General features: G+C 52.8%; 1 protein-coding gene across 3 annotated transcripts; it reads left to right on the forward strand.

Annotated features, from left to right (window-relative positions):
- Positions 1-7,528: 7,528 nt before the first annotated feature.
- Positions 7,529-23,359, forward strand: ATP13A1 (ATPase 13A1). Of its 3 annotated transcripts, none has more exons than XM_032627223.1 (26): positions 7,529-7,948; positions 10,245-10,334; positions 10,430-10,620; positions 12,083-12,155; positions 12,345-12,500; positions 12,605-12,674; positions 12,753-12,859; positions 13,367-13,496; positions 13,621-13,676; positions 14,253-14,379; positions 14,471-14,608; positions 14,688-14,808; positions 15,162-15,319; positions 15,632-15,807; positions 15,881-15,991; positions 17,087-17,212; positions 18,073-18,181; positions 19,704-19,903; positions 19,984-20,080; positions 20,781-20,941; positions 21,012-21,126; positions 21,214-21,410; positions 22,252-22,394; positions 22,598-22,709; positions 22,795-22,938; positions 23,024-23,359. In XM_032627223.1, the coding sequence occupies exons 1-26, from the start codon at positions 7,547-7,549 to the stop codon at positions 23,132-23,134; spliced, it is 3,621 nt and encodes a 1,206-aa protein (XP_032483114.1). In that variant the 5' UTR covers positions 7,529-7,546; the 3' UTR covers positions 23,135-23,359. The 3 variants fall into 3 exon arrangements, with proteins under 3 accessions (XP_032483114.1, XP_032483116.1, XP_032483115.1); XM_032627224.1 differs by having other exon boundaries at positions 7,543-7,948; positions 22,330-22,394; positions 23,024-23,355; XM_032627225.1 differs by lacking the exon at positions 14,253-14,379 and having other exon boundaries at positions 13,367-13,500; positions 14,456-14,608; positions 23,024-23,355.
- The last annotated feature ends 1,134 nt before the right edge of the window (positions 23,360-24,493 follow it).

The raw sequence follows: 24,493 nt of genomic DNA on the forward strand, positions 1-24,493 counted from the left end.
CTTCAAAAATGAAAGCTAAATAAAGACTTCCCCAAACAAAGAAAAGCTGAAGGAGTTCAGAGCACTAGACCTTTCTAACCAAAAGTTCTGAAATGAGTTCTTCAAGCTGAAACAAAAGGATGTTAATTAGTAATATAAAAACATATGAAAATGTAAAATACACCAATAAAGGTAAGTATATAGTCTTATTCAGAATACTCTAAAACTGTAATGTGATGGTGTGTCAACCACTTAACCCTAATACGAAGGTTAAAGAAAAAAAGTACTAAGAAATAGCTAGCTACTGCTACAATAAGTTATTAATGGATACACAATATAAAGAGATGTAAATTGTGACACCAAAAACATAAAATGGAGGAGAGTAAAGGGTAGATTTTTCGTTTGTAATCAAAGTTAAGTTGTTATCAGCTTAAAATAGACTGTTACGTAAGATGTTTCAAGGAAGCCACAGGGTAAACATAAAACAAAACCTATAGTAGATACACACAAGATAAAGAGAAGGGAATCAAAGCACACTACTACAGAAAATCATCAATTCACAAAGGAAAACAGCAATAGAGGGGAAAAAACTACAAATAGCCAGAAAACAATTATTAAGACAGCATTAGTCTATGGTCTGCCATGGCTTGCATTTCCTGAATTGCAATTCCAATGGCTATTCCCAAATAAACTTGCTTTTGCTTGTTTAAAAAAAAAATGACATTAGTAAGGCCATATTGATGGCATCACCTATCAATAATTACTTTAAATACAAATGGATTAAATTCTCCAATCAAAAGACATAGAGTGGTAGTATGAATTTTAAAAAAAAGATTCAAACTATATGCTTCCTACAAGAGACTCACTTTAGCTTTAAGAACACATATAGGCCCAAAGTGAAGGGATGAGACAAGATATTCCATGCAAATGGAGACCAAAAGTGAGTAGGGGTAGCTACACTTAGACAAAATAGCCTTTAAGTCAAATAATGTAACAAGAGACAAAGAAGGCCATTATATAATGATAAAGGGGTCAATTTATCAAGAGGATATAACACCTGTAAATATATATGCACCCAACATTGGAGCACCTAAATATTAAATATTAAGTAAATATTTAATAAATATTAAAATAAATACTAACAGATCTGAAGGAAAAAATAGACAACAATTCAGTAACAGTAGGGGACTTCAACACCCCCACTTTCACAATGGACAGATCAGCCAGACAGAAAATCAATAAGGAAACACTGGACTTTGTGATATTGTGTTTTATAATAAGAAATGTAAAGTTGGCCTTTGTCTTATTTCTGGCACAGAGCTCCTAAAATCCTTGGAATTTTCTAAGTTGTAAGAGCCATAAAGGTGTGTTAATATTCATAAAAAAAAAACCCATTCAACCACACCTGAGTCTGTTAATGAGGTGACTTCTCTCGACCACACCTAAGGATGAGGGATGGTTGCCAAGGGAACCAACCATGTTATTGGAGGGTTGGAACTTTCAGTCCCATCCTCCTTAACCTCAAGGGAAGGGAGAGGAGCTGGAAGTTGAATTGATCACCAACAGCCAATGATTTAATGAATCATTCCTATGTAATGAAGCCTCCATCAAAACCCAAAAGGATGGGTTTGGAGAGCTTCCAGGTTGGTGAACATTTGGAAGTGCTGAGAGAGTGGCAAACTGGGAGAGAGCACAGAAGCTCCAAGCCCTTTCCCCATAACTTACCTATGCATCTCTTCCATCTGGCTCTTCTTTAGTTATATCCTTTTATAATAAGCTGGTAATCTACTAATTTAAATGTTTCTCTGAGTTCTGTGAGCCACCCTAGAAAATTAACTGAACCTGAGGAGGGGAATCATAGGAACCTCTGATCTATAGCTGATCAATCAGAAGCACAGGTAACAAACTAGACTTTTGATTGGCATTTGAAGTGGGAGGTGGGCAGCCTTATAAGACCAAGCCCTTATCCTGTGGGATCTGATGCTATCTCCAGGTAGACAGTGTCAGAACTGAGTTGAATTGTAGTACACAGAGCTGGTGCCAGAGAAACACTTGGTGTTGGGGAAAAAACCTGCACATCAAAATTGGTTGCGTAATCATGACTTGAATTATATTTTAGGCCAAACAGACTTAAAAGACATATACAGTACTTTCCATGCAAGAGCAGCAGAATACACATTCTTCTCAAACCCTCATGAAACATTCTCCAGGATAGATCATACGTTACACCACAAAACAAATCTTAGCAAATTTTAAAAGAGTGAAATCACACCAAGTATCATTTCTGACCACAATGATGTGAAAGTAGAAATCAATAGCAAGAGGAAAACTGGAAATTCACAAATATGGGAAACTCAACAACACACTCCTGAATAACCAACAGGTCAAAGAAGAAATAAAAAAGGAAAAATTTTTAAATCTTGAAACAAACAAAAATGGAAACACAACATACCAAAACTTATAGGATGTTGCAAAAGCAGTGCTAAGAAAGAAGTTTACATTGTGTTGTGTTGGTCCCAGCCTACTGATAGTGATGCTATCAGCTAGGTACACCTGAGGCACTCACCCTGGCCCATATTACCCTTAGTGAGCCACACACACATTTCTCCAGCCAATGTTGTGGCTGGAGCAGCCCTTGGTTCTTATTATGATTGCAGGAAAAAACCATCAGGGAATTTGAGGAACAAGATTTATTACTCACAGGTCCTGGAGCACACACAGCATACCCCAGGGCTACACAGTGAGTTCAGAGGTAGAAAGAAAGAAAGAGAGAGAGAGAGAGAAAAGACCTAGGACTCTGTCTTTATTAGGATCCAAGATTGGTGTGTCTAGAGTTTTGTAGGTTCATGTTATTGGTTATTATAAAGCTTAAGAGGGACATTCCTTCTAAAAAAAAAATGGTTCTGAAGAAGCTGGGGGCAGGAAGGAATAAAGACACAGACATAGAGAATGGACTTGAGGACACGAGGAGGGGGAAGGGTAAACTGGGACGAAGTGAGAGCGTGGCATGGACATATACACACTACCAAATGTAAAATAGCTAGCTAGTGGGAAGCAGCCGCATAGCACAGGGAGATCAGTTCGGTGCTCTGTGTCCACCTAGAGGGGTGGGATAGGGAGGGTGGGAGGGAGACACAAGGGGGAGGAGATATGGGGATATATGTATATGTATAGCTGATTCACTTTGTTATACAGCAGAAACTAACACACCATTGTAGAGCAATTACACTCCAATAAAGATGTTAAAAAAAAAAAAAAGAGGGGCTTTCCTGGCTGTCCAGTGGTTAAGACTCTGCACTTCCACAGCAAGGGGCACAGATTGGATCCCCGGTCGGGTGAACTAAAATCCCGCATGCCGCACAGTGCAGCCAATAAATAAATAAAGCTTAAGAGCAGGAATTAGGGCATAGGAAGGGAGAAGCAGGATCACTCAAATGGTCAGTTATCCAGGTTACCCAGGGCTTTCTGAAAGAGGGACCTTCATGGGAAGGGGGTGGCCTAATTCCTTATCTGATTATTTTGCTAGTAGTTGTGTTATACAGCTGCCAAGATGTTTATTCAAGATGGATGTCTTTTGAAATGGATGCCTTGACAATCAAAAGCTTAATGTCAGGCACTAATATAGCTATAAGTGCCTACATTTTTTAAAAATCTCAAATAAATGACCTAACTTTTCACCTCAAGGAATTAGAAAAAGAAGAACAAACTAAGTGCAAAGTCAGCAGAAGGAAGGAAATAACAGAGATCAGAGGAGAAATAAATGAAATAGAGATTAGAAAAACAACAGAAAAAAAAATAGGACTTCCCTGGTGGCGCAGTGGTTAAGAATCTGCCTGCCAGTGCAGGGCACATGGGTTTGAGCCCTGGTCGGGGAAGATCCCACATGACGTGGAGCAACTAAGCCCGTGCGCCACAACTACTGAACCTGTGCTCTAGAGCCCGTGAGCCACAACTACTGAGCCTGTGAGCCACAACTACTGAGCCTGCGTGCCACAACTACTGAATCCTGTGCACCTAGAGCCCGTGTTCCGCAACAAGAGAAGCCACCGCAATGAGAAGTCTGTGCACCGCAACGAAGAGTCGCCCCCGCTCACTGCAACTAGAGAAAGCCCGTGAGCAGCAACGAAGATCCAATGCAGCCAAAAATTAATTAATTAATTAAAAAAAAATAACTAGCATCTTAAAAAAAAAATGAGCTGAAGACCTGAATAGATATTTTTGCAAAGTCATATAAATGGCCAACAGGTACATGAAAAGGTGTTCAACATTACTAATTATCAGCGAAATGCAAATCAAAACCATAATGAGTTATAACCTCACCCCTAGAATGGCTATTACCAAAAAGACAAGAGAGGGGCTTCCCTGGTGGCGCAGTGGTTGAGCGTCCGCCTGCCGATGCAGGGGACACGGGTTCGTGCCCTGGTCCGGGAAGATCCCACATGCCGTGGAGCGGCTGGGCCCGTGAGCCATGGCCGCTGAGCCTGCGCGTCCGGAGCCTGTGCTCCGCAACGGGAGAGGCCACAACAGTGAGAGGCCCGCGTACCGAAAAAAAAAAAAAAAAAAAAGACAAGAGATATCAAAGGCTGGTGAGGATGTGGAGAAAATTGTGCACTATGGGTGGGAATGTAAACTGGTGCAGCCACTATGGAAAACAGCATGGAATTTCCTCAAATAATTAAAAATAGAGCTACCATATGATCCAGCAATCATACTTCTGGGTATACATCCAAAGGAAAAGAAATCACTATCTCTAAGGAAATGAAATCAGTATCTCATAGAGATATCTGCACTCCCATGTGCATTGCAGCATTATTCACAATAGGCAAGACATGGAAACAACCAAAGTGTTCATTGACCAATATACGGATAAAGAAAATGTGAGATATATACATATTATAAATATATCTGTATATATTTATAAAACATATACATTACAAATACATATATCAGTAAAATGTGATATATACACACACATTACTCAGCCATAAAAAAAAGAAGGAAATCCTGCCATTTGAGAAAACATGGATGGACCTTGAGGGTATTATGGTAAGTGAAAGAGTCAGACAGAGACAGACAAATACTGCATGATCACATGATTTATATGTGGAACCTAAAAACATGGAACTCATAGAGAGTAGAATGGTGGTTGCCAGGACTGAGGGGTGGGGGAAATGGAGAGACGTTGGCCAAAGGGTACAAACTTCCAGATACAAGATGAATATGTTCTGGGGATGTAACATACAGCATGGTGGCTATAGTTAACAGTACTGTACTGTATACTTGAAAGTTGCTAAGACAGTAGATCTTAAATGTTCTCACCACATACACACACACATAGGTAACTATGTGAGGTGATGGAGGTGTTAACTAACTTATTGTGGTAATCCTTTTGCAATATATATGTGTATCAAATCATGTTGTACACCTTAAACTTACACAATGTTGTATGTCTATTATGTCTCAATAAAGCTGGAACACTTGAAAGAAAGGAAGAAAAAAAGAAATGTATGTCACCATGTTGCCATTTTAAAAACCTGTACATGGGCGTGTACGCAACTTTATTCATAATTGGCAAAACTTGGAAGCAACCAAGATGTCCTTGAGTAGGGAATGGATAAACTGCGGTACCTCTGGATAATGGAATATTATTCAGTGCTAAGAAGAAATGAGCTATCAAGCCATGAAAAGACATTGAGGAACCTTAAATGCAGCACTAAGTGAAGAAGCCAGCCTGAAAAGGCTACATATTGCATGATTCCAACTACATGATATTCTGGAAAAGAAAACACTATGGAGACAGTTGTGACAAAAACTCATACAGCAAAACAATGACTCATTTTTTGAAATAAGACTGCTTTGGAATTCAACATGTCACCAGGAAGGGGCAAATTAAATGGGACATCCTGTTTCCTTCCTAAACATGTAACTATTTGGAATCCAACTGTGATTTCACAACTTTATGCTTTAAAACCATTCTCCCTGAGCAAGGGAGCTTTAACTTATGATGATAAGTTAACATTGGAATGTGCTTCGGGAATGTTCAAAAATGAAAACATCTTGGACACCGATAGCAGCATATAAATTTATAGATGCAAAGACCTGATTGACAAATAGTTGGTCTACAAAACAAACCTGTTTTGGAGAGCTAGATACGAATCCCTACAAGTCAAAAAGCTTGTTGTTGCTAGTTAGTAAAATCCATGCTGAAAGGCTTTAGGTGGGAGGCTATTTACCTTGATGTCTTCACATTGGAATGACACCAATAATCAGAGTAGGGAGTTCCCTGGCAGTCCAGTGGTTAGGACTCCATGCCTGAGTTCAGTTCCTGGTCCGGGAACAAAGATCCCTCAAGCCGCAGGATGCGGCCAATAAATAAATAAATTTTTTTTAAAAAAAGAGAATCAGAGTAATTGTGGGCCCGCTAAGAGCAGGGAATCAAGTCAACGTGATGTCATCTTTGTGTTAGTTTTATCACCACATAAAAGAGAAAGATGTTCCAAAGGCTGCAGTCCATTCAAAGAAGTATTTTTGGAAAAGAAAACAAAGTAAAAATATCCTACTGTGTAAAATGGGACAGAATGAAATGTCACGTTATTTTTATTAAATATAGAATATTATCTAAGTCCTATTGCATTTATGTTCTCCTTTTGCAGTCTTACATGTATATACCTCAAGAATCTTAAGAATATGCAACAATATAACCTACAAATTTAAGGTCCAGTAAAGAGTTTAAAAAGTAGTTCAAATATTGCTGTATCAGAGGACAGAAACATTATAAACACATCATACACATTTTTCTCAAACATATTGTTGGATGTGTTTTCTATTAGTAGTACTACTAGGTACTGAAATACTAATTGCCACTGTTAATTAGTCCTACTGTGGTTTTGTTGAAACAATAGCATTTATGTAACAGGAAAGTAAATAATAAACAATAAGTAAACACCAATTTTTCATATTCTTACGTTAAAGTAGTAACTTTGTGGGTGTGTAATTATTATCTATTACATGACGCCTCCTGTCAGATGTGGCTGTGTCCGGTCTAGACTCTCGAAGCCCACCAGGCCCGAGCCCTACCCAGGCCCGGAGGTAGGGATACCTCACCCCACCTCACCCAACCCGCACGCGCACAAGGCCCGCCCTCATAATAAATCCCACCCCCTGAACACTAGTGCTTATTTATCCCCACCTCCGCAGTGTCCAGGCTCCGCCCCTCGTGGCCCAGACAGTGCAGTCTCCGAGGAGGACTGGCCTCTTCCGATGTAGGTTGTCATGGTGGCGCCCAACCCGCCTTGCCTCGTCTTTTCCGGTCTCAGTCCGGCGTGGCAAAGCAGGCAGGCTGCCTTAGCCCTTTCAAGCCCTCTGTGTCATGGCGGCGCCCTGACTCTCCTTCCGGCCACAGACTATCATGGCGGTGCCCTGAGTAGCCACTTCCGGACCCAGACCCCTACATTGCCCTGGCTTTTCTCACTCCAGGCTGCCATGGCGGCGCCCAGGGTTTACCGGAAGTACAACATCGGAAGTGAGCCGTAGCCTCTGCCCTGAAGCGAGAGCGGCGCTGGGAAAGATGGCGGCGGCGGCGGCGGCGGCCGCGGGCAATGCGGTTCCTTGCGGGGCTCGGCCTTGCGGGGCCCAGCCCGCCGGGCAGCCCAAGCCCAGGCCGCTGCCGCGCACACTCCTTGCCGCCGGGACGGCGCTTATAGAGAGCGGCGACGAGCTGGTAGCGGCCGTGTGGCCGTACCGGCGGCTGGCGCTGCTGCGGCGCCTCACGGTGCTGCCGTTCGTGGGGCTGCTCTACCCAGCCTGGCTGGGTGCCGCGGCTGCCGGCTGCTGGGGCTGGGGCAGCAGCTGGACGCAGATCCCCGAGGCCGCGCTGCTTGTGCTCGCCACCATCTGCCTCGCGCACGCGCTCACCGTCCTCTCGGGGCATTGGTCCGTGCACGCGCACTGCGCGCTCACCTGCACCCCGGTAAGTGTGCGCACCCGAGACCGACCTTCGGCATGGTCCGGCCTCACCGCGGATCCCAGCTACTGAGTTTATGTCCGTCCCCATCCCAGCCGGGGCCTCCGCATCTGCTGGAGCCGGGTCCCTAGAGGCGCTCTCCACCCTTTTGCGCTTGCTAAATTCTGGCCCCGCTTCTGACTTGGCTGTGTAACCCTGGCGTAGGTTACTTCCCTTCTTTGGAATTCCTCTCTGGTGTGGTCATTTAGATTCGATAAGGTAATACTTGTAAAAAGCTTAGCGCAGGGACCGGCATATGTCACCATTTACTAGCTCCCATACTAGCGAGTACTCGGTTGTTTCTCCTGGAAACGGTCCTGCTTTCTTTGTTGTCTGTCTCCTACCTTGTTGTTCGTAGTGTGAGGTTAGACCTGTGGGATGGGTTTCCCTGTCTGTGGAGCTTGCTTTGAGAACTGAGCATCAGTCCTGATGGCCAGTGCTCAGAGCCACCCATGTCCACCCCATGACGACCAAAATGAGCTTGAAATGCAGTTAATTGCAGCGTTTAAGAGGAGCAGTGGGTGTTTGTGAGCAAGTGACTTAGCTGCTTGGAGTCTCTTTATGTCTGTCTGCAAGGGTGATGGTAAAGAGGTAATGATGAGGTGATGGTAATGATGCCCTCAGAATACAACAGCGAGGTAGTGCATGTGACCCTTAGTTGTGAGATCTGGATGAATGAGAGCTGCCCTGGGTTAGCAGTTGATATCAGTGGCTATGCCACTGCCCTCTGGGCCGGCCTCGGATGACACCAGCAGGTTATGGAGCCATGGGCACTGAGGTCAGCCTCCCCTCTGATCCCACACAGGTTTGTTAAAAGAAGAGAAAAAAGGAACAGCACCCAGGGCTGCAGAAAGAGAAAGAGAAACCACACCACCACCCTCCCTCACCCCTCTTTGACTCTAAGTGTGGACTGAATTCTCTTTCTCTTTTGAGAAAGTGAAATCTCTCTTATCCCAGGGGAGAGACTCAAACTTCTCAAAATTCTGGGGTTGGTGGCTTCAAGTCAGTACAATGAAGGACCCCAGTGAGGGACAAAAGAATGGAGGGAAGTTGGGGGGTAACACCCCCAAACTTCCAGCTGCCTATTGGCCTGCAGCTAAAAAGTGTGACTATTAACTTTCTCTCCAGGGATGGAGAAGAAAGAAGAACTAAGCAGCTGTGGGGTTAGGACAGGCAGATCTGGGTTTGCATCAGAGATCTCAGACAGGGGTGCTTCTTCTCTCTGGGTTTCAGTTTCCCCTTGTGTAAGGTGAGAACTGTAACACCTACCTCAGGGTGCCATTGTAAGAAGAAACAGATGAACTTTGCAAAGCACCGCATGTAGTGCTGGCCGCATGTAGTGCTTTGTACTTTTCTGCAGCGTTTCCTGAGTTCATAGTTTTGTCTTTTGTTGTTATTTTTGCCTGCTTTGGGGCCTGTGAACTTCTGGAGAGGCAGGGCCTTGTTGCTCAGGGTCACTGCCATGTCCCCCAACCCCCCCCCCCCCCCAAAAAAAAAAACAAAAAGCATGGCAACACAGGTTCTGGTGGAGCAGAGGTGGGATGGATGCAGCTCACAGGATTCAGGGAGTGCCAATGCAGTTCCATTCAGTGCCTCCATGTTTTAGGTGCTGGAGAAAGAACAAAACAGACAAAACACATTGTTTTCATGGTGTTAGTGGGGGAGATAGAACTCAGCAGTCGATGTTAAAGAGAGAAAACCAGATAAGGATTTTGTGAGGGATCTTTAGATGGAGCATCCAGGGGCAGCGTCCTGAGAAGGTGACATTTGAGCGCAGGCCTGAAGCCAGCTGTGTGACCACGCATTCCAGGCAGAGAAAACAGCACGTGCCCTTAGCTGAGGCAAGGATGAGCCTCATCATCCCTTGTCACTCGAGGACACAGCGAGAATAGTACTGGGGACGGGGGGCAGAGGGGGAGCAGCAGGCCAGGTGGGCTGTAACAGGCCTTGGCTCACATGGACCGAGAGTGTACCTCGGAATGCCGGGCAGCATTCTTCCTGTTTGAGTTCACCTTCGTCAGCAGAGCTCTGTGCACTGAGTGCTGTTCATGACCCTGGCTTTATAATATGGGCGGGACCAGAGGCCCAGTGAAGTGCTGTCCCTTGTCCCAGTGACAGACTGGGGAGTGGCCAGTCAGCACCCAGAGCCCAGTGGCATGTTCCAGAGCATGTCCACAGAGCTGCGGCCCCCGTGATCTCCCCAGTGGAAGCCGCGGAGCTGGGGCTTGAGAAGGGCTCAGCGGCAGTACTTTGCCTCTCACAGGAGTTCGACCCCAGCAAAGCAACCTTCGTGAAGGTGGTGCCGACTCCCAACAACGGCTCCACTGAGCTCGTAGCCCTGCACCGTGATGAGGTAGGGACCACCTGCTCCAGCATGGGCTTGGATGGGATCCCCAGGCCCTGACATTCCCAGATCAGGGGCCTTTGCCACAGACACACCTCCCACAGGGCGAAGATGGCCAGGAGGTGCTGTCCTTCGAATTCCAGAAGATCAAGTATTCCTACGATGCTCTGGAGAAGAAGCGTTTCCTCCCTGTGGCCTTTCCTGTGGGAAACCTGTTCTCATTCTACCAGAGCAACAGAGGGTTCCAGGAGGACTCGGAGATCCGTGCAGCCGAGAAGAAGTTTGGGAGCAACAGGTGAGTCCCAGCGTCCCCAAGCATCGCCCCTGCTGAGACAGGACTGGGCCTCTGCCTGTGGTTACCAGCCCGGGTCTCTATCCCAGCTAGTGGCTCCTTCCCCAGTTGTATATGCCCTGTGGTTTGGAGGAATCCACCTTTTCAACAAAACGTCCCAGGTGGACGTGGCGGGCACCCTCTGAAAAACATGTTCTAGTCTAGTCTCCCTCAAACTTGCCTGCTGATAGGAACCCCCTGGAGGGCCCACAGCTTGGAGCCTGGCCCAGGGCAGTTCATCCTTGTCTTGTGTTTGTAACTTGTATTCTCTTCTTTATTTTAAATTTTTTCTATAAATGTAAATTCTCGTCATTCTTCTTATACATATCCCAGTACTTTATGAGTGGTGATAAAAAAAGATGGTGGTGAGCAGGATAGCTCTTGTTTGTACCAGGTGGAATGCAGATGCTCTGTGAGCACTTTCTCCTTTAACCTTCACCAAAACCACCAGTGTTGACGGGAGCTGGGAGGGGTCAGAGCTGGGCTTCAGAGCCCCCATCCTGGCCATGGTGATAATTGTCCTTGACTCAAAAACGCTCAGAATCTCTAGGAAATTATTTCTTGACCTAGTTGCTTTTCAAAAAGTTGCAAATACGTTACTGCAACCAGCGATCTAGTAGGAAGGTTTATAGGAAACATTTACTGATCCTCCCCTACCCAAGCCAGGTCTGCCATGGTGGCAGCCTGGGATGTCCACTTTCACACCGTCCTCGCTTACGCAGAGGTACCCTACACAGTCCAGGGTGGGGCTCAGTTTTTATTGCAATGCAGCCACTGTGCAGTTTCTTTTTCTCAAATCCCATGTCCTGGATATCACTCCAGTTCTGCAGGGCAAAACAAGGACAGCCATAGTGGACCTGGCTGGTCCCATGGCCAGACAGGGCCACCACGCAGAGTGCTGTAGAGCACACTTTTCGGCCCTGCTTCTCAAATTCCAGGGCTTCTATTTAGGGAGTCTTTGCAACATCCCAGCTCAGGCTCCCCCTCTCCATAGTGGGGTGGGGCTCAGGCACTGTATTTCAGGCCCCAGGGGACTCCACAGCACCTAGCTGCCGGGCCTCCTCTGTGCAGCTTCAGGGCTCCCGTCCCACGGTCAGCCATTCCTCTCCCCTTGCCTTGTCACCCACCCAGATGATAGGTTCTCGTCTTGCACCAGCCCCGCTCGGGGGCGGCTGCCCGAAGGGCCCAGTGCTGATTCAGAAGCTTCATCTGGGCTCTGCAGAGCAGAGGGCTGGGGGCAGTCAGCGTACCTGCTGCAGTGCCACACGGTCGAGGAGAGCCATAGTTGAGCATCCCAATGTCTGGAAGCTCACCAGGGCCCCTAGTTGCCCAGGGAGGCCGTCCGTGCTCGGAAGTGGAGGTGTTCGGGGGTGGGGCCCCTGGGGCTTCCCACCAGGAACAGGGCGTGGCATCTGGTCTCTTTCAGGGCCGAGATGGTGGTGCCTGACTTCTCAGAGCTGTTCAAGGAGAGAGCCACCGCGCCCTTCTTTGTGTTCCAGGTAAAGCAGCAGCTCTGGTCCTTCTCCCCACCCTGTTCCTTCGGGCTTTCACAGTCCATCTCCAAACGTGAAAACCTCTCCCTGTCCTCGTGGTCAGAGCCTGTGGGCACAACGACCCTCGTGTGCCATCCAGTCCTCCGGAGGCATTCTCCCTGCGTTCCCAGGAACAGACAGGCCCGTGTCCCGTAGGTGTTCTGCGTGGGACTCTGGTGTCTGGACGAGTACTGGTACTACAGTGTCTTCACACTCTCCATGCTGGTGGCCTTCGAGGCCTCCCTGGTGCAGCAGCAGATGCGGAACATGTCAGAGATCCGGAAGATGGGCAACAAGCCCCACATGATCCAGGTATGGCCAGTAGCGTGACGGATGGGTAGGAGGGTCCCTGTGGTCTTGGCGTGGGCGAGGCATGGGCACATCCCCAGAGCTGACGGAACCCCACCCCCTCCCAGGTCTACCGGAGCCGAAAGTGGAGGCCCGTTGCCAGCAATGAGATTGTTCCTGGGGACATCGTCTCAATCGGTGAGGCCCAGTTCTGCTCCTTCCCGGTGGGAGCCCAGGCCTCAGGCTCTGTCCAACCCTCCTGCCCCTGCCCTGCAGGCCGCTCCCCACAGGAGAACCTGGTGCCATGCGACGTGCTGCTGTTGCGGGGCCGCTGCATCGTGGACGAGGCCATGCTCACTGGGGAGTCGGTGCCCCAGATGAAGGTGCTGGGTCAGGAGTGGAGGGAGGGGGGTCCTCAGGCGCGTCACTGTCCCATCCATTGAGGAGGACACAGGCCAGGGAAGGGCTGGTGGCTGGGCCAGGAGACTGGAGGAGGCATAGCATCTGGATGGAGACCCTGGGTTTCCTGGCAGGTCAGTGCCCTGGACTAAGGGGAGCCAGGTGCTGATGAGGAGAGGGAAGGAGATGAGAGGCCAGGAGCATCGGTGGGGTGTCAGGCACCCTGGGATCTCAGGCTTAGGTGGGATGAGAGAAACCGGGAAGCTGTGAATCCGGGGTGAGGCTGGGTACAGGGGTACAGGGAGTCTATGCTGCACACAAAGGTGGAAAGACAGGGTGGAGCCCCCACCCCTGTGAGGTGCACCGGCTCGGATGCGGAGCCCTGTGAGGGTCAGGCAGGTTCCTCCCAGCCCCAGGGTCCGGCTCTCCGGCCTGGGGATGGAGAAGGAGGCCAAGGTGGGACTAGCCATTGACTTTACTGTTGTTCCCAGGAACCCATCGAAGACCTCAGCCCCAACCGAGTACTGGACCTCCAGGCCGACTCCCGGCTCCATGTCATCTTCGGGGGCACCAAGGTGGTGCAGCACATCCCTCCCCAGAAAGCCACCACAGGCCTGAAGCGTAGGTGCCTCAGGGGTGTCTGGGGGTGTCCTAGCCCTGCCACCCCCAAACCCTCAAAGTCTGCTTGGCTCTGAGAGAGTCGAGATGAGCAGACATGAATGACGCTGGTCCTTTTTCTCCCCAGCGGTGGACAGTGGGTGTGTGGCCTATGTCCTGAGGACCGGATTCAACACATCCCAGGTGTGGCACCTTGCCCAGTTCTGAGGAGGGTGGTCCCTGGGGCGTATGGTGGACAGCTGAGATGGCAACTCTTTCAGACCCCAGAACATCCACCCCATAGGCTCACTCTGATACCAGGTACTGGGCTGGGGGCCAGAGTGCTGAGACAAGCCCCAGACTAGGCCTGCTTTCCCCGGCTGAGGTTCTGCCTCACAGACAGTAGACTGATTTTCGTCCCGCACGCTTGGGAATCACAGTCTGGGCCATAAACTTTTCACTAAAGTGGCGTGAGGATCCCTTGGTAGAGACGATGGTCAGATCTCCTTCCAGAAAATTCATCCCTCCGCCCCAATCTCAGCCACTTCCTTCCCTGACCCCGAGTCTTCAGTCACTGGTCTCCGTAACTCTGTAGCTGTTGGCTGAGTTGCAGCCACCCACATAGCTGTGCAGTTCCTGGAACAGCTGTGTTGTCAGCTGTGGCGCTCAGTCAGCCCAGGCAGGCACTCCCCAGCAGCAGAGGGAACCTGGCCCTGGTGCTTTTAGGCAGGAAAGGCCGCCACCCTCCCAGGGAAGATCTCTGTCCCTCCGTCCCTCTAGGGCAAGCTGCTGCGCACGATCCTCTTTGGGGTCAAGAGGGTGACGGCGAACAACCTGGAGACCTTCATCTTCATCCTCTTCCTCCTGGTCTTTGCCATTGCGGCAGCCGCCTACGTATGGATCGAAGGTAAGCACCGTGACCGCTCCCCTCCGCCCCCACCCCCATCTGCTGGACCCCGCGCCTGTGGCCCCCAGGCTGGCAGGCCCTGTCTTCGCAGGTACCAAGGACCCCAGCCGGAACCGCTACAAGCTATTTCTGGAATGCACACTGATCCTCACTTCTGTCGTGCCCCCCGAGCTGCCCATTGAGCTGTCTCTGGCCGTCAACACTTCCCTCATTGCTCTGGCCAAGCTCTGTGAGTCTCTGGGGCAGGGACAAGGTGCCGAGTGGGCTGGGGCCCGGCAGCACCCCTGACACTGGCTCCCATCACCCAGACATGTACTGCACGGAGCCCTTCCGGATCCCCTTCGCCGGCAAGGTGGAGGTGTGCTGCTTTGACAAGACAGGAACCTTGACCAGCGACAGCCTGGTGGTGCGCGGTGTGGCCGGGCTCCGGTGAGCGTGGGGAGTCTGGATCGCGAGGCGCCGAGCCGGGGGCGTTCTGGGAGCTCAAGGGACAGACAGCTGCCCAGCCCAAGTCTTCGAAGTGAGGGCCTGTCACAGGCCCTACCACAGAGGTCTATTCTAGGGGGCCCCCCAAGCATTCTTCAGTGTGAGTGACAGTGGCAGGGGGCTCAGCTTGGGCTCCAGGCAGCCATGTAACCTCTGGGGGCATTCATGAGACGCGTGCAGGTGTCGCAGGGACCAAGACAACACCCTGCGGCCCCCCACTGTGACCAGCAATTCCCAAGGGGTCCCTCTACCCAGTCACCTCCACCTTGGTAACCAGCTATTCTTCCTCCTTGCAGAGATGGGAAGGAGGTGACCCCTGTGTCCAACATCCCCATAGAAACACACCGGGCTCTGGCCTCATGCCATTCTCTCATGCAGCTGGATGACGGCACCCTTGTGGGTGACCCGCTTGAGAAAGCCATGCTGACGGCCGTAGACTGGACACTGACCAAAGGTGAGGGGCTGGAGCCTCGGCCATACCACAACTCTTACGTCCCCCGGCAGGCGGGGTGTGCCTCTCAGGCACCTGTGTGTTCAACTCAGGCAGGTGCGTGGGCACGGGCTCACCTCTGACCTGGGGCAGGGTCCTCCATACCCAGATCTCCCAGCTCGGACCCCTCCCAGAGCCAGGAGTTCCTGTAGGCCCCGGGTCTGGAGGTGGGGGGAGGAAGGGGATGGAGGGAGGAAGGGCACGGAGGGGGCAGGTGGGGGCTTGGCTGCCTCTTTGGAGCGAAGGCCCTCAGGACTCGTACTTATTTGTTTCCAGATGAGAAAGTATTCCCCCGAAGTATTAAAACTCAGGGGCTGAAAATTCACCAGCGCTTTCATTTTGCCAGTGCCCTAAAGCGAATGTCCGTGCTCGCCTCCTACGAGAAGCTTGGCTCCACCGATCTCTGCTACATCGCGGCTGTGAAGGGGGCCCCTGAAACCCTGCACTCCATGGTGAGCCAGCCCCGGCCCAGGGTGGGGAGGGGGGTGCGGGGCGGTTGGTGACATCCCCCTGCGTTCCCTGCAGTTCGCCCAGTGCCCACCTGACTACCACCACATCCACACGGAGATTTCCCGGGAAGGAGCCCGTGTCCTGGCGCTGGGGTATAAGGAGCTGGGGCACCTCACTCACCAGCAGGTAAGGGCCCAAGACCCCCCACCTACCAGCCCCTTGTCCACATCACCTTCTGTCCCCTGTGGCCCATTTCCCCTGTGAAATGGGCACAATTTCATCTTCCTCCTCCCTGGTCTCTACCTTTGGAGGCCCCAGGTGGCACTCAGTCCTCACTTTCTTCTCCTCCCCTGCATGCCCCATTCCCCATGGACCCCATCCCACCCCAGAACCCAGGGCTGCTCCCTAGAGAGCACACCCAGGTCTCACCTCCTATCCTCACATCCACGGGTTCTCTCACACCCCCTTGGGGAACACCCTGGGGCACCTTGGGTTCCCTATCTCCAGCCCAGCTCCACCCCTGCCTTGCCCAACCACCTGGTCACTGCATGATCTTGGGGTATCCCCAGCCCTCGGTCACCCCCCATTGGCTGTAGGCTCTCCTCCCACCTCCAGTACCAATGCTGCTCCTTTACCAGTTTCCACCTTGGCCCTCATCCAAGTGGCTTTCATCTGCTTGCACCCAGTGGCCATGAGATCCTTCCAGAATGCACACCAGGTCACATCTCTGTTCAGAGCCTCGTTCAAGGCCCGTTCCTGAGCCTAGTCACAGACCTTTCAGAGCCACCTGGCTCTGTGCCACCCCACGACCCTCTCTGCCCCATTCCCCTGGCTTCATCTCTCTTGTGGTAGTCAGTGCTCTGATTTCTGTGACTTTCTTTATTACATGTCTTCTCCAGTAGAAGGCAAGCTCCATGAGGGGAGAGATCTTTTAGTTTCTGATACGAGATAGAGTGTGAGCGTTTGCTCAGTGGTTATCAAAGGAGAGTCCCAACTTTCCTGTCCTAGAAGATGAAATACAGGGACTTTGTGTCACGCTGTTGTCCATGGTAGCGGGTAGAGGCACCACTGGGGGGCCAGGGCCACCCAGCCACTGCTGAGCCCCTCTACCACCAGGGTCCCTCTCACCCTCCCCACACCTCTCACCTTCTGACCCTCCAGTGTCCCTCCTGCAAGGATGGGGCCTTCTCTGACCTCTCCCCACCCAGCGTGTTGTCAGAGCTTAGGAAATGGGGGAGGGGGAGAGACAAGTCATGAGAGCACTGCCATGTCCATCCACAGGCCCGGGAGCTCAAGCGGGAGGCCCTGGAGTGCAACCTGAAGTTCGTCGGCTTCATTGTGGTCTCCTGCCCACTCAAGGCTGACTCCAAGGCCGTGATCCGCGAGATCCAGAACGCCTCCCATCGGGTACAGCCACTGGACCCCTCCCCACCAGGCCCCATGGGTGGGCAGTCTTGGCTACTCCTTACAGAGAGGGGGATATGACAGTAGAGGATAGTTCCATCCTCAGTGGGGCATTCAGCGGTGGGTATCTGGGTCTTGGAAGCAAAGGTTCCATGGCTTTTGGTTGAGCTCCACCATGGCTTGGACGCTCATGCTATCCCTCATGCCTGAGGATGCTCTGGGACTCAATCTGTGCCCATCCTTCTCACATCACTTTCTCAGGCCCCCAGCATCACTGGGAGATGAGGGCTATTCCCCCCACTCCGCCCCATCTTAGGAAAAAGCTGAGGCTGGGTTGGAGGATGTGGAGACAACACCCAGACAGGCTGTGTGTGTCCCAGTGGCTTTTCTCTGTCAGTCTTGGTGGTTTGTGTATTCTAGTTCAGGACTCAGTTTAGGGTGTGGGAGGGGAGCCTGGCAGTGTCAGAGGGTAGTGACATGATTAGTCCTCACCTGGCCTCAGCAGTCAAGGCCCATCTTGCCATCACCAGGCTCTAAGCCAGAAGGCTAGAGCTTGTGTCATACCACCCCCAATCTCCTGCCTGGAGCATCTACCAAGCCAAGAGGGTCCACACCAAGGGCTGGCTCTTAGTTTGTGTTGCAAATAAAGGCTATGGGTGTTCTCAGAAGGACACACATACACATATCATTCGCAGAAGACTCCACCAGGTGAGGCAGGTTGAGGCTCTTGGAAGCCCAGTCCGCACTAGGGAGCCAAGCGCTTCCTCTATGGCTGTCCTCAGAAGGGACTTGGCCCCCAGGTCTCCAGGCTGGAGTTCTGATGCCCTGAGCCCTGCTCCACTGAGCCTCCGCCCTCTCCCCAGGTGGTCATGATCACAGGTGACAACCCGCTCACTGCCTGCCACGTGGCTCAGGAGCTGCACTTCATTGAAAAGGCTCACACGCTGATCCTGCAGCCTCCCACGGAGAAAGGTGAGGCCCCATGTGGTCGTGGGCTAGGGGGACCTTGAGTCCAAGAACAGCTCCCGCCCGGTGGCTCACCTCTGTGCCAGGCCTGAGTGAGCACGCCCAGCGTCATCCAGGACCCGTGACACAGGCCTGCGGATCACAGCCCTGCCCCGTGAGCACACTTGGGCCGTCTGGCCGGGGAGCTCCACACCCGACCTGTGCGGCAGCATGCAGGCGGTCACCGGCTCTGGGGCCAGCAACACCTTACAATCTTAAGGCGGTTGGTTGTTGTCACACCAGCCCACGTTTCATAGCCTCCCACCCACCTTGGGCCTGGCTGGCTGCCTGTGTGTGGCGAGTGCTCGCCTCGAGCACTGGGACTGCTGGTGTTCGTGTTTGGTGTGGCCAGAACCTGGGGCCGAGGGCTTGGTTTGCATTCATCAGACTCTTTGCCCCACATGGGAGGGCTTGCCATTCCCACACCACATAGGAGGAAGCCAACCAGGTCAGCTGTTGGGGCCCCTGCTCTGTAGACAAGGAGACAGAGAAGTGAATCCATCCACCTGGATCATTGGGAAACACTGTGACTAAGGATTTGAACTCAGATGTCCTGATTCCAGAACTCATGGTCTCTGGTCTCTCCTGAGTAACCAAATTGGTTGCAAGTGGTGCCTGTGAATCAGAAAAATCAAGGGACGAATCCAGCCCCAGCACCTCTGGCTCACGGGGTGGAGTCTGTCAGATGCCGTAGGACGGCACCTGGTGCAGGGCCTGGCTTGGGAGCAACAGGCACCAGTGATGTCACTGGGCTGCAGGCCAGAGGAGGGTGCTGGTATGGCCCGGCCAAGAGGGCTTCCAGCACCTCCCAGCCCTTCTCTCCGTCTGTGCTGTTGAGCCCAGGTCTCTGTCCCAGTCCCAGGCACTGGGCTCTTCCAGAGCCTGGGGATCGTAGGCAGGTGGCCCAGAGGTGGCTGCCAAGACTGTTGATGAGCAAGTGAAGCTGCTCTAACAGAACAGCCGCAACAGGAGCCAGGTGGAGATTATTTTCCTTTCAAGCTCTGACAGCTCAGGGCCAGCCGTCCAGTGCTGAGAAGGCTGGTGGGCTGCCCTCAGCTGTCCTCGGTGCTCAGCACCCACACCTAGACCAACCAGCTAGAAAGGGGAAGTGGATAGCAAGCAGTGTCTGGCCTGAGGAAGTGATTCGGGGTGCCCTGGCCCTAGGAGAGCAGAGTTTCAGGCAGGCCCCCAGGGTTGGGGGGAGGTGGGGTGCGTCTGAGGTCAGGCTGCCTGGGTTTGAATCTGGCCCATCACATGGTCTCAGGCCAGTAGCTTAGGCCCTGGGTTTTCAGATCCTTTGTATCGGAGGTTTCTGTGCATGGTCTCTGTGGGGTGCCTAGTGTCTGGGGTACAGGTTGGTATGGACCTGGGGTGGGGGCCGAGGAGGTGCTCCAGAGAGGAGAGACTAGGACTGCATACGTGGGGTCCAAGTGAGAGGGTCCACCTGAGCAGCTGAGCCCCATCCCTGACCCTGGCACTGGCCCTGCAGGTCGACCGTGTGAGTGGCATTCCATCGACGGCAGTGTCATGCTGCCCCTGGCCCAGGGCTCCCCGAAGGCACTGGCCCTGGACCACGCGCTGTGCCTCACGGGCGATGGCCTGGCCCACCTGCAGGCCGAGGACCCCCAGCTGCTGCTTCGCCTCATCCCACACGTGCAAGTGTTCGCCAGAGTGGCCCCCAAACAGAAGGTGGGTGCAGGGTGGCGGAGGGTAGGCGGGGCCCTGGGGAGGGCGCGCAGCCCTCACTCAGTCCGTCTCTCCCCAAACAGGAGTTTGTCATCACCAGCCTGAAGGAGCTGGGCTACGTGACCCTCATGTGTGGGGATGGCACCAACGACGTGGGTGCCCTGAAGCACGCTGATGTGGGTGAGCCCCTGGGGTTGGGGGCTGTTCTGCCAACACCAGCTTACCATCAGGGACGCGCCACTGAGCAAGTTCTGTGAGGAAGCAGTAGTGAAGGGATGGGGCAGGGACTGGTGGGATTGGGGATCTGAAGGGCTCCAAGGCCAGGAAGAGATACAAGTGTCTGAGGAAAAGTGTGGCGGAGACCACCAGGAACCTCTGGTGAGGGTCCAGGGCAGCTCCATGGGGCAGACATGACTTGGTTTTCTCAGGCCCCCAGGCACTGTATGGGCTCCAAGGGCCAAGGCCAGAGGCCAGGGAGAGTTTATAGCCTCGGATCTGTGTCAACAGAACATAGATGTCAAGTTGATGTTTAAAGACCAATTTAACCTAGTTTCAGTGCTTTTCAAATATTCATTTGGTTTATCAACTACGATGTTTATGACACATCATTTATCTCATTATGATTCTTGGCAATAAACTTCTTTGGAAATCAGTTAGTTTTGACCTACATAGCGTTATATACTTTATTTGGGTATTTTTTTGTTGTCCTTAAGTAGTTTGTAGAAAGTAAGATAGATGCTCTCTGAGGCGCTCCTTGGGGTGAGTGATCAGGTAAAATGTGGGGAGGTTTGGCCCCGGGATTAGCTGTGTTGAACAGACACTCCGTGCTCTGTGCCGGGGTGGCAGGCTCCCTCTGGCTTCTGACACACACTCCCACCAGGTGTGGCCCTCCTGGCCAATGCCCCTGAGCGGATCATCGAGCGGCGGCGACGGCCCCGGGACAGCCCCGTCCTGAGCAACAGTGGAGTTAGGGCCACCTCCAGGGCAGCCAAGCAGAGGTCGGGGCTCCCACCCTCTGAGGAGCAGCTGGCCTCCCAGCGGGTAAGTCTCAGAAGGGGGGCACCAGCACCCCCTTGTTGTCAGGTCTCACCCCTTGCCACCTGCCTCATAGGACCGCCTGAGTCAGGTGCTTCGGGACCTCGAGGACGAGAGCATGCCCATCGTGAAGCTGGGGGATGCCAGCATCGCTGCGCCCTTCACCTCCAAACTCTCTTCCATCCAGTGCAGTGAGTCCTGCTGCCGTGATCCTCCCCTACCCCATCCCTAGGCCCATCCTGCCTGGCACCCACGCCCACGCCTGCCTTCCCCCGCAGTTTGCCACGTGATCAAGCAGGGCCGCTGCACGCTGGTGACCACACTGCAGATGTTCAAGATCTTGGCGCTCAATGCCCTCATCCTGGCCTACAGCCAGAGTGTCCTATACTTGGAGGGTGTCAAGTTCAGTGACTTCCAGGCCACACTGCAGGGGCTGCTCCTGGCTGGCTGTTTCCTCTTCATCTCCCGCTCCAAGGTGGGCCAGGACGCTGAGCAAAGCAGGGGCTCCCGCCCCAGCCCAAGGGTGCCCTCTGCTTCTCTGAGCCATGGTTCTTGCCCCAGAGGTGCCGGGAGGCTTCTCGGATTGATGGCTGGCGAAGCTTGGGCCAGCCAGGGCAGGCTATTAAAGGTGCCACCACATGTCTGTTTTATCCTCACAGCAGCCCTTGGGATGGGAACTCTCATCCCCAGGTTACAGATGGGGATCAGGGGGCAGGGCGGGTGCCCACTGAGGCTCTTCAGAGTGCCGCCGCTCAGGCCCAGCACTGTCCACAGGCTGGGGTCTCAGGTGGGCCACACCATTGAGACAGATGGGAAAACGATTTTCAAGAGCACTCAGTATGCAGTGCTGAGAAAAACACCAAGTAGGTCACACAGGCTGTGGGGAATGGCCTCAGGGTCGGTCAGGGAGGTCTGTGTAATGCTGACATTGAGGCCAACGCATAAAGAACAAGAGAACCAGCGAGGAACTAGGCACAAAGGCCGCAGGTGGTCATGGGCTGATGCAAGGAGGCCCTGGTGGCCAGAGGGGGTGGGAGGTGGTCTGGGTTGATCATACATGCCCCATGAGCAACAGGGAGGGCTTTAAGTTTATTCTAGAGTGGGTGGATCTTAAGACCGCTATGGCTGGGCATTGAGCAAGGTGGGGGTGGCATCTGGACTGAGGGGATGGGGGGTGGACAGGGCTCTGGGGACTAGTGCTGACCTGTAAACCCCAGAATTTGGTGACCGCTTTCTGCACAAGGCCTGCCAGGAAGCAGGGTAGGTGGGTGACCCCAGGGTGAGCCTGGGCCCTGACCCCCACTCTGCCCCTGCAGCCCCTCAAGACCCTCTCCCGAGAACGGCCCCTGCCCAACATCTTCAACTTATACACCATCCTCACTGTCATGCTCCAGTTCTGCGTGCACTTCATGAGTCTCGTCTACCTGTACAGCGAGGCCCAGGCCCGGAGCCCTGAGAAGTGAGTGCACTCCCAGCCTGGGGGTGGACAGGGTGCTCCCAGAGGAGGCAGCATCCCGGCGGTTGGGGGGTGGCAGGAGAAACATGCAGATGTTGGCCTGGGGTGACCAGGGCCAGGCCAGCAGAGTCCACCAGGCAGAGTCCTGGTTCCGCGGGGAGCAGCAGGAATCATGAAGGGGCCCTGACCCCCATGTGTCCCTGAAGGCAGGAGCAATTTGTGGACCTGTACAAAGAATTTGAGCCAAGCCTAGTCAACAGCACAGTGTACATCATGGCCATGGCCATGCAGATGGCCACCTTCGCCATTAACTACAAGGTGAGGCCCAGCCCCTGCCCGCACACACCCTGCCCACCCTCTGGGCTGCCACAACACACAGCTGCCCATCTGCCTATCCCCACAGGGCCCACCCTTCATGGAGAGTCTGCCTGAGAACCGGCCTCTGGTGTGGAGCCTAGCCGTGTCACTCCTGGCCATCGTGGGCCTGCTCCTTGGTTCCTCACCTGAGTTCAACAGCCAGTTTGGACTCGTGGACATCCCTGTGGAGGTGAGGGGCCCTGTAGACGCGGTCCCAGGACTTGGCCTGGACCTGTCTGCAGGCACCTGACTCACCAGCACTCCCTGTCCCACAGTTCAAGCTGGTCATCGCCCAGGTCCTACTCCTGGACTTCTGCTTGGCACTCCTGGTCGACCGCGTCCTGCAGTTCTTCCTGGGGACCCCAAAGTTGAAAGTGCCTTCCTGAGATGGCAGTGCTGGCACCTACTGCCCACTCTGCTGCCGCTGGGCAGGAGCCCCGCGAGGGCCCCAGGAGGGAACACTGCCCCCACGGTGAGGCTGACCTGGCCTTGCCCACCAAGACTGAGCTGGGACACCCCCACCCCACCCCCTACGGCTGTCTGAGGCCTGGCTGGCGGAACCAGCTCTGGGCCAGCGTCTTTGGTAAATAAAGCAGCATCAGTGATTTGAAGAAGCCTTGCCTCTGTCTCTGCACCACAGAAGGGGTCGCTGGGGGCTGGGTGGTCCCCAAGGAAGGTCCTGGCACCCTCCTCATGGACTGTGTGAGGTTCTAACCCCCCTCTGCAACACATTGAGCACTTGGACAGGCCAAGCTCGGAACCCAGAGAGCTCTGCATATTTCCTAGTTTTGCAAGCGCCCCCATGTTTCTGTGGTCTCGCAGCTTCACATTTTGACACCTCAGGCACTGAAGGGAGTTTTGAGATCGATGCCATTTTTCCCTTTTCAATAATATGCAAAATACCAGCATGCCTTCCTCTCATAGTGTCAGATATGAGGAAGTTCAATTCAAATCATTACAAATACTGACTCGGGTCACACTCGGGATTCAGCACCACACAGGTCATAGCCAGGGTCTGACCTGCAGCCTGGCTCTCATACTGTTACTGTCCTTCCTTTCAAAAGGTGCTGGCTCACTACAGCTCAGGAACTGTGCAATAGACAGCATGAAAGCTAAGAGCCACAGTCAGAGATTTCTTGCCTTCTTGACAGCCAAAAACTAGAAAAAACTATTTCCTGCCAGAAATTACAGAGTGTGGGGTGTGAGTGCATTTTTATAACTTTGGCAAGCTGCATGTGATGACCTCAGGCCAGGGAACCCAGGCCCAGGCTTCTGGACGACTTCCCCCTCCCCACTGATGTTCAGTGAGGAGCTCTCTACCCTTTCCTGCCCTTGCCCCTTGGTCATCCTCAGCAGCCCACCCCTGACTGGCTTCCCATCAGGAGGAGTGTGGCCCACAGCCCAAGGAAGGCCCTGGGAGCCAAAGTGGGAAAGGGGCTGGGACCAGCTGTGAGCATCAGGTGAGCCCCGAACACTGGCCAAGGTTTCTGGAGGGGCGCGGGTGCCAGGCCCCATCCAGCAGAGGGGCTGCTGGGGTCACATGGAATCCTTGAGACAATTTGAGGCAACAAGAAGGGGAGCACTCTGGACTTGTGATTTGCTGGGGATGATTCTTGCCGGGGCTCAGGGCGAGGGTCTCTGTGTCCTCCATGACTGAGAGAAGTGCTAAGGGCGCTCCGGCTCTGCTGTAACTGGGTCTTCAAGAACCTGATCCAGTACTGAGCATTACTGGGTGTCCCCAGTTG

This window comes from Phocoena sinus, chromosome 3, assembly GCF_008692025.1.
Source record: "Phocoena sinus isolate mPhoSin1 chromosome 3, mPhoSin1.pri, whole genome shotgun sequence".
Lineage (NCBI taxonomy): Eukaryota > Metazoa > Chordata > Mammalia > Artiodactyla > Phocoenidae > Phocoena > Phocoena sinus.